This window comes from Elephas maximus, chromosome 5 (genome assembly GCF_024166365.1).
Source record: "Elephas maximus indicus isolate mEleMax1 chromosome 5, mEleMax1 primary haplotype, whole genome shotgun sequence".
Lineage (NCBI taxonomy): Eukaryota > Metazoa > Chordata > Mammalia > Proboscidea > Elephantidae > Elephas > Elephas maximus.
Genome location: NC_064823.1, coordinates 105,217,501 through 105,231,088, shown reverse-complemented (window position 1 = coordinate 105,231,088; position 13,588 = coordinate 105,217,501). Strand labels below are relative to the sequence as shown.

The window sequence follows — 13,588 nt, the reverse complement described above, 5'->3', positions numbered from 1 at the left end:
TCTAATAGAAAAAGAAGTCACTAACAATTCGTTATTGTCTGTTAGCTTTTGGTAAGGTCTGTAGGCATAAGTTGAGCTGGGCCAGGTCCTAAGAAAATGTTTCATTTTATCTGTTACTTAGTATGTAAAAGAGAATATGTATCTTTTGAATGTTTCTGCTCTTAGAAGTGAAAACATAATGAAATCACTAAAATCTCTAGATAACCTCTACGTTGTATTCAGCTCTTACGTATCCATAGGGTAATGGGAGGTAAAAAATTAAGAGCAATTAAAATCCATGTAATTCTTTATACTTTTTGAAAAATAGTATTTATTGGGTTTTTGAATGTGTAAAAGCAATCTGTGTCCATTGTAGAAACTTAATGTCACCTTAATAGGTTTGTTAGTCCTCCTTCCCTACGGAAGTATTTTACGTGGTATTTGAAATACTGTGAAAATTTGATCATTTCAAGTTTTTTCCTGTTTTCCCCTCACTTCTTCAGAGGTGGTAGTCACCTAGAAGATGTAACTGCAGGCAAATAGCCAAAAGGAAAGGAAGAGCTACCAAAGGCTAAGATAATGAGTCCAATGTGACATAGATGGAACTACACATTTCTAGAATATAAAGGCCTAATTGATTTTACCGGTAAAATAAAACTTTGTATAATACCTCTCCGCCCAGTAGGACACCATTGTTAAAAGCAAAGGATATGGTGTCAGGTAGATGTAGACATGGGCTCAAATGAAGCGCTTAGCACATTGCCTGGCACAGAATAATGGCTTAATAACTGATAGCTAGTAATGGTGGTGGTGGTAATAATAGTAGTAATTAATATAGTTCATTAAAGAATGTTAATCTAGGAAAAGGAATAAATTCACATTTTCTCCTAAATTGCATATATTTCTAAAGGACTTAACCTGTAGCCACTAAAGAGAAGGATGATTCCTTCTGCCACCAATCATCCCTCTCTGTCTCTTACTTTAACCCAGGTCTTCTCACAGTGTCTACTAGATCGTATGTGCTCAGTAAGTGTTAAATGTTTTAGTGTTTAGGACAAGAGCGGGGCCTGGGGCATGAGAAAGTTCAAAAGTTAATGGGTTAGCTGACAGAGACTGGAGAAACCCCAAAAGTATGGCTCCCAGACACCCTTTTAACTCAGTACTGAAGTTACTCCTGAGGTTCACCGTTCAGGTCTGTAGGGCCAACAATAACACGTGAGGAACGTGCTTCATAGTTCAGTCACATATATGATACTAATGGGCACAACCAGCCCAAAAGCAAAGACGAGAAGGCAGGAAGGGACAGGAAAACTGGGCAAATGGAAACAGGGAACTGGGGTAGAGAAGAGGAGACTGTTGACACATCTGGGGTTGGCAACCAGTGTCAAAAAACAATTTGTGTATTAACTGCTTAATGAGAAACTAATTTGCTCTATAAACTTTCACCTAAAGCACAATAAAAAAAAAAAGTATGGGTCTGTGTAGTGAGCAAAAAGCATGAATGTCACATTGTTACAGAAAATGGAACAGATAGCATTTGAATTTAGCAGTTTCATCTGGTGTCTAAGCTCAGCATTATCTATTCGGTAAAGAACCGAGTGAAGAAAGCTAATCATACCTGAACTAGAGCTCAGGTTCAAAATTAACATACACGTTAAATGCTACCAAGCTCGACCCTCCGGTCTAGTACATTCCTTACCTGTGTGGAGTTTGCTTTTCAAGATTCCTCATACTGTAGTGACATAGATTTGCACCCTTAAGCTTTTGAAAATGGTATGATTTGGTTAAAGCACATGGACAGAGCATGGTAGCATCTAGGTTGTGTCTTAAATAGTCTTAACTATACTCCTGTGTCCTTCTGGTGATAGTACTACAAGTGGGCTACTAGCTGGAAACCCTGGTGGCGTAGTGGTTAAGAGCTACAGCTGCTAATCAAAGGGTCAGCAGTTTGAATCCACCAGGCGCTCCTTGAAAACTCTATGGGGCAGTTCTACTCTGTCCTGTAGGGTCGCTATGAGTAGGAATTGACTCGACGGCACTGGATTTTTTGGTCAATTAAGAGAATTTTGGATGTCTCTGTCACAGAATGATTTCATTGATGACTCTTTTCTTAAATGAATACATTCTTTCTACCCCACCAATGACAGAGCCAGAGAAGGCAACTGTCATTTAGAACATTTCCTATTAATGTTGAATTATATTCAGATTATAATCTGTATCCTGTGCGTTTAAATGCCACACAGAACTCTAGACCCCCTTAGTACACAAAACCACAATTGATTCATAACTGAGTGGATCTTTTTGAACTTAGATGTCTAGATTCTGTCTATATAAGCATCCCTTTTGTACTTTGCCACCATTATGTACAAGCACTTTGATGTGAACTAATTCTTGACTAATAAACATACAGAAAACCATATATAAATGCAAATTCATAATAGAAATACTGACCCTCCCTTCCCCCTCCGAAACAAACAAAAAAACAATTTGTCTATCCAAACAAATTTTAGACTGATGAAAATAGAAAATGTCTATGGTTCTCAAACTTGGCCACATAGTCACTAACTAGAAATAACCTGGAGAGATCCTGTGTGTTCTCTGGTTTGCTCTGACCTGAAATGGGTAGTCGCCTTGGACTTTTCTTTGATGAGTGATAGAAAGGTTTATTAGTTGTTTTTACTTTGAACAGAGATTTGAGGCTTATAAGCCTTGATTGCATTTTGTTTTACATAGTTTGGGCTTTTTCTTTGATTTTTTGATTCTTAGATGAAACATTTTTATGTATTTTTAAGTCTATAAAAGTAGTTTTTCTTAATTATCCCTGTTGTGATTCGTCTTCAATTAGTAAGCGTCCAAAATGTTCTAGGTTCTGAATTATGTCCTGCCCCTATGATATATGCAGTTATTATAACATGTAGCTTCTAAGTTGCTTAGCTGTCTCTCTCCCTTGCTTTTTGCCTAACTTTAGAGTAACCAAATAAGGCAGATGGAAGAAGTAAAGATCTCAAAGAAGAGTAAAGTAGGAATTCTTCCATTCGTTGCTGAATTTGAGGAATTTGCTGGACTTGCAGAATCAATCTTTAAAAATGCTGAGCGCCGTGGAGATCTAGATAAAGCGTACACCAAACTTATCAGAGGAGTGTTTGTCAATGGTATGCTTTTGTTGTATACTAAGGAATTTTTTGGGTTGATTGTTTTCATTATTTCTGGTCACTTGGAAACTGGGGATAGAGATGTTTGTTAATTCTATATTCTACAGTCTTTGTTTTTTAGGTTTTCTGAAATTAAATTAAACTTGGAAAATAAGTAGTAAATGCAACCTTTTCATAATCATAAAGAACCACTTTTAAGTCTTAGCACTATGTAAAATTGAAAGTCATATTATTAATACAAAAAAATGGACCTCCCAGATTACATTTGCGTTTAACAAGAGACTTCTGGGCACAATGTGCAGTGGTGTCTGTGTAACTCTAAGCAAATCAGCTCACCTTTTCAGCCCTCAGTTTTCATATCTGTTACATGAGGGCATAAATTAGATGGCTTCTTTAGTCTTTTTTAGACTTTATTTAGATTTTAAAATACTTTTTTTTTTTTTTTTTTGTCATTCACTCTCTTCCTATGTCATATCCCACTATTTAGTTACAGAAACAGTTTGGACATGTCCTTTAATTTGAAATAAGCAACCTGATTGCACATATTCAGAAATTTTAAAAGCTAAACAATTGACAGTGAGTGGAATTGTCTCACTGTAACATACTTTCAGTCGAAGCAAGTCTAGGGAAAAGATAGATAAATGTCATAATTGATTATGTGCTTGACTTTTTTTATTCAAAGTAGCTTTACTTTATCTGATTGTACAGTAATATATGCTCACTAAAAAAAAAAAATAACCAAACCCATTGCTGTCCAGTTGATTATGACTCATAGCGACCCTGTAGGACAGAGGATTTGAACTGCCGACCTTTTGGTTAAGCAGCCAAGCCTTAACTACTGCACCACCAGGGCTCCATATGCTCACAAAATCAGAAAATAGGTTTTAAAAAATCAAGAAAAAAATTAAGATCACCTATAATCTCATTGTACAGAGATAACATTTTTATCCTTCCATACTTCTCAATATATGCCCCTCTCCCTCTCACATTGTGATTAATACATTGATAGAAAAATATACAGCATGTGTGTGTGTTTGTGTTCTTTAATATAAAAATTTTATCATACCTTATATATGGTTTTGGAACATGCTGGGCTGTATAATCCTAGTGTCTTCCCTTGTCAATAAATGCAGATAATCATAGTTATTTTTAATGATTTATAGTATTCCATGTATCATTTTTTTAATGTATCATTATTTATTTACCAAATCTGCTATCAATACACATTTAATTTGTTTCTAGTTTCCTGTATATGTCTTTGCCTACTTGTCTGATAATTTCCTTAGGGAAAATTACTAAAAATGGAATTACTGGGTCAAAGGATTTGTGTGTTTCTCAAGGCTTTTGCCAGATTGCCATTCAGAAAGGTTATACCGGTTTAGTGCCAAGAGCAGTCAGTAAAGGTTTCCATCCCACACACACCAATGCTAGATATTCCTGGGTATTATCAATGTTTTTATTCTTTGTCATCCTAATAGGCTATATAGTATATCATCATTTTGAAACATTTACATTTCATTGGTTACTGGAGTGAACATTTTATTGACCAGTTGTATTTCCTCTTTTGCTAATTTCCATTCATATCCTTTGCCCATTTCTCCCCTACTGATGTGTTGATCTTTATCTCTGAGTTTTTTTTATATAAAAAGGTTGTTGACCCTTTATCACTAGTGTTCCACAAAGATATGTTTCCAGTTTGCCTTTAATTTTGTTTATGGTGTCTTTCTGTATAAGAGTTTTCAAAATTTATGTCGGATTTACCCACCTTTCCTTTTATGGCTTTTTCTAAGTTTTAGGCCATGCTTAGAAAGGCCACACTATCACAAAATAACTTTTTAAATTATCTGTAATTTCTTTAGTAGTTACGATTTTATTCGCTTATTTATTTGTTTGGCGTCCCTGGGTGGTACAAAGAGTTAACGTGCTTGGCTGCTAATGGAAAAATTGGAGGTTTGAGTCCACCCAGAGGTGTCTTAGAAGAAAGGCCTGACAGTCAACTTCCCAGAAAATCAGCCATTGAAACCCTGTGGAGCACAGTTCTGTTCTGACACACGTGGTGTTGCCATGAGCCAGAATGGACTCCGTGGCAACTGAGGGTTGTTGTTGTTGTTGTTCATTACATTTTAAATTCTTAAGCAATTTAGAATTTGGTTTGCTAAAAGACATAAAATAAGAATCTCAGTTTAGTGTATTCAGGAGGGCCAGCTAGTTGTCCTAATATATTTGAATAATACATCAATTCCCCCACTGATTTGAAATGCCACCTTTATCACATAATACATTTCCATATATATATGAGGCTATTCTTTATTAGGCTTAGGTGAATGTGAAGAATTCTCCAGTATAGTATATTTTATTAATGTCCAGAAATATGCTTAATTCTTAAACTTACAAATGGAAAAAAAAAATCTATCATATAAATAATTTATACCTAAATGTAGCCATATCAGAGATGTTACATTTTTTTCCTGTTTTTATTTTAGTGGAGAAAGTAGCAAATGAAAGCCAGAAAACCCCCAGGGATGTTGTTATGATGGAAAACTTTCACCATATTTTTGCAACTCTTTCTCGTTTGAAAATCTCATGTCTAGAAGCTGAAAAAAAAGAAGCCAAACAAAAATACACAGACCACCTTCAGTCTTATGTCATTTACTCTTTAGGACAGCCACTTGAAAAACTGAACGTAAGTATATTTTCAATGAGTTTGTTTTTCCTGGTTCAAAATACATCTGTTTACATATGAATAACACTGCAGACGTTTATCTTAAATCTGCTCATATATTGGTACAGGGGGATATGGGAGAAGGGATTCAGCTATTGAAGCTGCTAGTGTGCCAGACGCTGCTAGATTCTTTATATACATTATTTCTTTTAATTCCTATAAACAATGGTGGGAGGAAAGATGGTGTTCCCATGTTATAAATGAAGAAACAGAAAGTAAATAAACTTGCTTGAAGTTATAGTAGCTTGTAAATAGCAAAACTGGGATATGAACCTAAATTAGGCTTTTTTAAAATTATATCAGACCCGAAAAAAAAAAATTTTTTTTTTCTTACCTATTTCTTATATCGTGAGTGGTCAACCTTTATCTGTAGGCCAGGTAAAGTTTTCAAAAATGTTGTCAAGAGGAAACCAAAAATTGCTTTGTTTGTTGCCATTTCCTCTTTTTTTTCCCCCGGAGAGTCATTTCCTGGGGCAAGTCTGATAATTAAAATTAAGAAAGGGCGACTTCAGAGAACTTAACATAACGAAAGCGTAAAGGGACCGTTCTAACTTTGCCCAAAATATGGCTAGTCATCTTTCTTAAATTTTTAACTTGAAATTAGAGTCAAATAAAGAATATGTATCTGTTATCAACAGTTCAAAGAAATAATTAAAAGACAGCCAGTCAAATGTAGAACCAATTCTTATTCCTTTGATAAGATAAATGGCCTGCCTCAAACCTAAAGCCTATATGGTACTTGACTATAACATGAGAAGTATTTCCTCGTAAATCAAAAACATTATTAGATCCTTTATTATCTAACATTCTTACAGAAGCTCTGATGAGTGTAATAAGACATGAAACATAAATAAGAGCTACAGAAAGAAGAGTCAAGATTATCATTACCTGTATATATGTTGAAATTATTGTTCTCCAGTAAAGTGGCAGGATTCAAAATAAATATGTAAAAGCCAGTCTCCTGTGTGTCAGTAATGACCAGTTAGAAGCTTATGTAAAAACAAAAGCACCAGGAACTAACCTACTGAAAAAATAATAATTTAATGAAAAATAAATAATAATTGGTAAGAAAATTCTACAGAAAATTAATGAGAAGGAATTGGGCTTAGCCAAGCCCAAGCCCCTTGCCATCAAGTCAATTCCAACTCATAGCAACCCTATAGGACAGAGTAGAACTGCCCCGTAGGGTTTCCAGGGAGCAGCTGGTGGGTTCGAACTGCCGACCTTTTGGTTAGCAGCTGAGCTCACGACCACTGTTACCACCAGGGCTCCAGGAATTGGGCTTAGCAGTGTTAAATTCTATTGTATAGTATGCAGGTATAGGCATATCAATCAATAAAGCTGTTCTAAGTAATTTTCAAAGAGATGCCACTGTATACGTAAGAATTTAATACAGGATAAAGAAACCTTCACAAATTAGTAGCAAATGGCTGGGTTAACACGGTAAGTGGTTTTAGAAAAATTGCTTGGGGAAAAGGAGGGTAGAAAATTAAAGGACTGCATATTAAAGATGAAAAACATTAAAAAGCTAGAAGAAAATGAGTTAATAGGTGATCTCTAAAAGGGATATTGTTATTGTTAGTTGCTGTCGAGTCGATGCTAACTCATGGCGACCCCATGCATGTAGCGTAGAACTACTCCAGGTGGTTTTCAAGACTGTGACCTCCCGGAAGCAGATTGCCGGGCCTTACTTTGGAGGCACCTCTGAGTGGGATTGAACTGCCAACCTTTCAGTTAGTAGTTCAGTGGTTAACCATTGTGAGACCCAGGGCCCCCCAAGGGTCAGAAGCATATAAATCTTGAAAGCAATAGAAAGTAAAGGGATGTTTTATTTACATAAAAATTTTAACTTCTCCATATTAAGAAAAATATACCTAAAAAACAACTTGAGTATTTGTAACAATACAACAATCAGTATATTTAATATAAAAGATCTCTTTAATCCTTAAAATCAGTAAGAAAAGCACAAAGACCCCAATGTATATAAATGGGCAAGGATTCTGAATCACTACTAAATCTATGAAAACATGTTAACTTCATTTATAATCAAAGAATTGTGAAATAAAACAAACTTTTTTCACTTGTCAAAATGGCAAGGGTTGTTTGCTGATGATGGTATGGGTAAGGTAGCGTTCTCATACACCACTGATAGAATTATAAGTCCATGACACTTTCCTGGGAAGCAATATGTATATGTGAAGGATCTTCAGAATACTTGAAGTTATTTATACTCCTCAACTGAGTAATTATAGTCCTAGAAATTTTGCTAGAATGTAATCACAATGTGGGTCAATACTTAACGTCCAAAAGGTGTTTATGATTACTGTACTTAAAAATGTAAAAGTATTAAATATTCTATACTATACTCACAGGGTGGGATATTTTGTAGTAATTTAAATTTATACTTAGGAAAAAATACATTAAATGGAAAAATGCAGGATACAAAATTACAGTCTCATCTGTGTACTCATACATCAAAAGACTAGAGAAACTCTAAAATGTTAACAGTGGTTATCTCTGAGTGGTGTGATAATAAGTGATTGTTATTCTCTTCTTTATATTTTCATACATACATTGCCCAGTTTTTATACAGTGAATATGTGCTATTTTATAACCAGATTTTTTTTTTTTTTAATTTAAGTGGTTGTAAGAGCCGTTTTTAGCCATTATTTCTTTTCATTTCCTTGAAGCATTTCTTTGAAGGTGTTGAAGCTCGTGTAGCGCAAGGTATAAGAGAAGAGGAAGTAAGCTACCAACTTGCATTTAACAAACAAGAACTTCGTAAAGTTATTAAAGAGTATCCTGGAAAGGAAGTGAAAAAAGGTCTAGATAACCTCTACAAGAAGGTTGATAAACATTTGTGTGAAGAGGAGAACTTACTTCAGGTATGCTTAGTTCTTTTTCATTATATGAAGTATTATACAGCCATTAAAATTAAAATTTAGGAAAACCTTGAAGACCCTTGCGTATATTTTCTCCAAAATATTCTCCTAGAAATGCCACAGGTTTTCTAACTTGAGTGTAGGAGAGAAGTTCCATAAATTACAGAGTAGAGTCATGAATTGTAAGGAAGAAAGAAATAATATTTCCATAAGTTTACATGGCTGTTTTCTGCTCCTCTTGTATTCTCATTGTGGTGAGATTTTTGGTGTTTGGTCGTCCAGATTTTAGGGAGAGTAAACAGTACATAGTACAGTACGTATTGTAGAGTGGTTCTGAGCATGGGAGTCGCTGTTAGGATGGCTTCATAATCTAGACGGAGAAACCGGCATGGCTTTGGGACAGTTACTTCATCTCCTTGAGGCCCAATCTCCTTATTTGAAAAGTGGAAATAATACCTCTCTCATACAGTGGGCACTGCTGTTATTGTTACTGCAGTTTTATAGATGAGAAGACCAAAGCTCAGAGAAGTTAAGTAGTATGACCAAGATCCCATTGCTAACTAGTGGTGGAGCCAGATTTAAACTTCCAGTTGAGCCATCATTCTTTATAAACTATACTGACAGGCCCAGAAATGAGTGAGAGTAATTCTGATATCATGAAAGGCTTCATGAAGGATACTGCTTTTGTGTTAGCCTCAGAAAATCAGGTAGTATTTTAACAGTTAAAGTAGAGAGGATAGTGTTCTAGGTGGAAGAAATAGCATGAGCTAAAAGATGAAAAGCAAAAAGTGTTAATATTGTTTAGGAACTAATGATAAGTCTAAGATGACAGGAATTTAGGATTTATGAAATGTAGCAAGAAAAAAACCTGAAAGAATACATTTCCTCAGCTGTTTGATAGGGATGATGATCTTAGTACCCACCCTGACCAGGCTGTCATTAAGCACTTTGCACTGTGTGGATGTAGAATAAGCTTCAAGAAATATAATCTAGTAACTATTACGTTAATGAGTCTGTCACATTTTCTCAATGTTCTTATTATTGTGGTGTTGTGTGTTGTGGAGTCGATTCTGACTCATAGTGACCTATATTGACAGAGTAGAACTGCCTCGTAGGGTTTCCTAGGCTATAATCTTTATGGGAGGAGATGACCAGGTCTTTTCTCCCTCAGAGCTGCTGGTGTGTTCTAACTACCAGTCTTTTAGTTAGCAGTGAAGCACTTAACCATTTGCACCACCAGGCTTCTTTCTGTCTAGATACCAAAAAAAAAAGCCAAACCCATTGCCATTAAATCAATTCTGACTCATAGTGACCCTGTAGGACGGAGTAGAACTACCCCATAGGGTTTCCAAGGAGCGGCTGGTGGATTCGAACTGCTGACCTTTTGTTTAGCAGCCATAGTTCCTAACCACTGCACTACCAGACAGTTGTCTGTATATTAGTCTCCACTGCTGGGTTATAAATTCCTTGATTGCAGATGCTGGGTCTGACACTCACCTTGGTGTCCTCCACAGCAACATTTTGCATAATCAATTTTAGATAAAGAAATTTTTTAACTTTTATCTGAAATATAAGCATTAAATGTTGCATTTCGTTTAATCACTAGTTGCATATGTAATTGTGAAATAACAGGTTAAATGTGGGGGCAGATATAATAATAGCTAAAACTTAGTAAGCACTCACTTGTGTCAAATGCTGTTCTAAGCACTTATCATACATTCACTCATTTAGTCCTTACAAGAACCTTATGAGGGTGTCATTATTACTCCAGTTCACACATAAAGAACTTGAGACAGAGCAGTGATGAACATACTCGAGATCACAAATCCTGAAAGTGGAAGGAGCTAGGATTCTGACTCCAGAATGCATATTCTTAACCGCTATACTATGGCAAATTCTTAGACTATGTCTTGACATTATTTCTGTGTACTTGATAGTGTATTATTTCTATTCATAGTTGAATGGCTTTTTTTTTCTTTAAGGTGGTGTGGCACTCCATGCAGGATGAATTTATACGCCAATACAAGCACTTTGAAGGCTTGATAGCTCGATGTTATCCTGGGTCTGGTGTTACAATGGAATTTACCATTCAGGACATTTTGGATTATTGCTCCAGCATTGCACAGTCCCACTAAACCTTATGAAAGAAGAATTGATAAACTAATAAAGCACTCTGAGTACACAAGACACTATTCAAAAATATCAAGCTACTGCTTTGAGAGCCCAGACTTAAAATTTTATGTATTAAATGTCAAGTAAATGGGTAATACCATACTATAAATAATTAAGTACAAACCTGTATGGCAGCTATATTTGGCCAATAGGTTGTACACTAACTGAAAACATTTATCTCATCATAAAATGCTGTTAGCGTTTTTTTTTTTTCTGACTGAACAGGAACATTTCCTTTTTTAACCTAGCTCCTTGTGTGTTTGAGAGTTGTTACCCTATGTGTAAAACACTGGGAGTTCTTACAGCTTTCACTAACTAACTACTACTATTACGAATCATGTAACTACTAAAATATTGTACAGAGTTGTTTTTTCCCCTCTGCCTAGTATGTATATGGATAAGGAAGCTCATGTGATGACCAGTTGTAAACTTGGATTTTGAGGATTATGTGACTGTGTAGCAATGCCAATAAAGAAATTTTTAAAACAGTTACACTTGCTGCTCATATTACTCTTTGGTCTCTTATGAGCTACCTTCTGTAGAAAAGCAAATTCTTGCAAATGAGTATACAAAAATTAATTACATGTCCATACACCAGAAAACACTTAAAATGCAATAATAAAAAAAGGTGCCATTTATAACAACATCAAATATATTTAATATTTAGTAAAAAATTTTAACAAAATAAGGGTAAGACATTCATGGAGAAAATTTTAAAACTATCGAAAGATAGTAAAGAAGGCCTAAAAATTTTAAAACTATCGAAAGATAGTAAAGAAGGCCTAAATAAATGGAGGAGTCCCTGGGCGATGCAAACAGTTAACATGTATGGCCGATACCTGAAAGATTGAAAGTTTGACTCCACCCCAGAGGCACCTCAGAAGAAAGGCCTGACAATCTACTTCCAAAACGTCAGCCATTGAAAACCCTCTTGAGCACGGTTTTACTCTGACAGACATGGAGCTACTATGAGTCAGAGTCAACTCAATAGCAACTGGTCGTTAAGTGGAGGAGTATCTAATGTTCCCAGATAACACAACGTGGTAGAAATGTCAATTCCCAAACTGAAAGATTCAATGCAAGTCCAGTGAAAACAAAACTTTCTGTTTTGTTTCTGTGGAAGTTGACAAACTGATTTAAAAAATGTATCTGAAGGAACAAAATGCTAATAACCAAGACACTCCTGGAGAACAAGGTGGAAGGGGTTGCCTCATGAAGAATTAAAAATAATAAAGCAGAACCCAGATATAAATCCATCCACCTATAGTCAGCTGATCTTTGACAAAGGCCCCAAGTCCATTAAATGGGGGAAAGACAATCTCTTTAACAAATTGTGCTGGCAAAAATGGATGTCTATCTGTGAAAAAAAAAAAAAAAAAGGAACAGGACCCATACCTCACACCACACAGGAAAACTAAAATGGATTAAAGACCTAAATATAAAACCTGAAGATCATGGAAGAAAAAATAGGGCCAACATTAAAAAAAAACATTAAGGGTCCTAATATATGGCATAAATAGGATACAAACCATAACTAACAATGCACAAACACCAGAAGATAAACTAGATAACTAGGATCTCCTAAAAATGAAAAAAAGTGCTCATCAAAGGACTTCACAAAAAGAGTAAAAAGAAAACTTACAGACTGGGAAAAATTGTTTGGCTACAACATATCCAACAAAGGTCTAATCTCTAATCTGTAGAATACTTCAACACCTTAATAACAAAAAGACAAATAATCCAATTTAAAAATGAGCAAAGGATATGAACAGACATTTGCCCAAAGAAAACATTCAGGCAGCTAACAGACACATGAGGAAACGCTTGTGATCACTAGCTATTAGAGAAATCCAAATCAAAACTACAATGAAAGCCATCTCACTGGACAATACTCGCACTAATAAAAAAAATGTTGGCGAGGTTGCAGGCAGATTGGAACACTTCACTGCTGGTGGGAATGTAAAATGTTACAACCACTATGGAAAATAAAATGGTACTTCCTTAAAAACCTAGAAATAGAAATACCATATGATCCAGCAATCCTACTCCTTGGACTATGTCAGCTAGAAATAAGAGCTGTCACACGAAAAGACACATGCATACCCATGTTCATCAGCATTGTTCACATTAGCAAAAAATGGAAACAACATAAGTGCCTTTCAACAGATAAATTGATAAATTATGGTACATACACACAATGGAATACTATGCAACGATAAAGAATGATGAATCTGTGAAACATCTCACAACGTGGATGAATCTGGGTAGCATTATGCTGCACGAAATAAGTCAATCACAAAAGGACAAATATTGTATGAGACCACTGTTATAAAAACCCAAGAAAAGGTTTACACACAGAAAAAAAAAAAAAAATCTTTGATGGTCACAAGGCAGGGATGGGGAGGGGAAATCACTAGATAGTAGACAAATTAACTGGTGGAGGGAAAGACAACACACAACATAGGAGAAGTCAGTACAATGTGATCAAGGCAAAGTCATAAAAGCTTCATAGATGTATCCAAACACCCTGAGGGACCAAGTTGTTGGGCTGAGGTCTCTGGGCACATCTAGGTCAATTGGCATAACTTAGTTCATAAAGAAAATTTTCTACATATAACTCTGGCAAGTAACATCCGGGGTCCTAAAAACTTTTTGAGCGGCTATCTAAGATACATCTACTG

At 35.5% G+C, this 13,588-nt stretch overlaps 1 protein-coding gene across 6 annotated transcripts in view; it reads left to right on the top strand.

The window, feature by feature from the left end:
- EXOC1 (exocyst complex component 1) overlaps positions 1-11,393 on the top strand; it is a 64,098-nt gene extending 52,705 nt beyond the window's left edge. For all 6 annotated transcript variants that reach the window (XM_049886244.1, XM_049886243.1, XM_049886242.1 and 3 more), the window contains 4 exons: positions 2,948-3,131; positions 5,615-5,814; positions 8,544-8,738; positions 10,718-11,393. In XM_049886244.1, coding sequence (XP_049742201.1) covers positions 2,948-3,131; positions 5,615-5,814; positions 8,544-8,738; positions 10,718-10,870 — 732 coding nt within the window. In that variant the 3' untranslated portion in view covers positions 10,871-11,393. The remainder of the gene's footprint in view (positions 1-2,947; positions 3,132-5,614; positions 5,815-8,543; positions 8,739-10,717) is intronic.
- Positions 11,394-13,588: the final 2,195 nt, after the last annotated feature.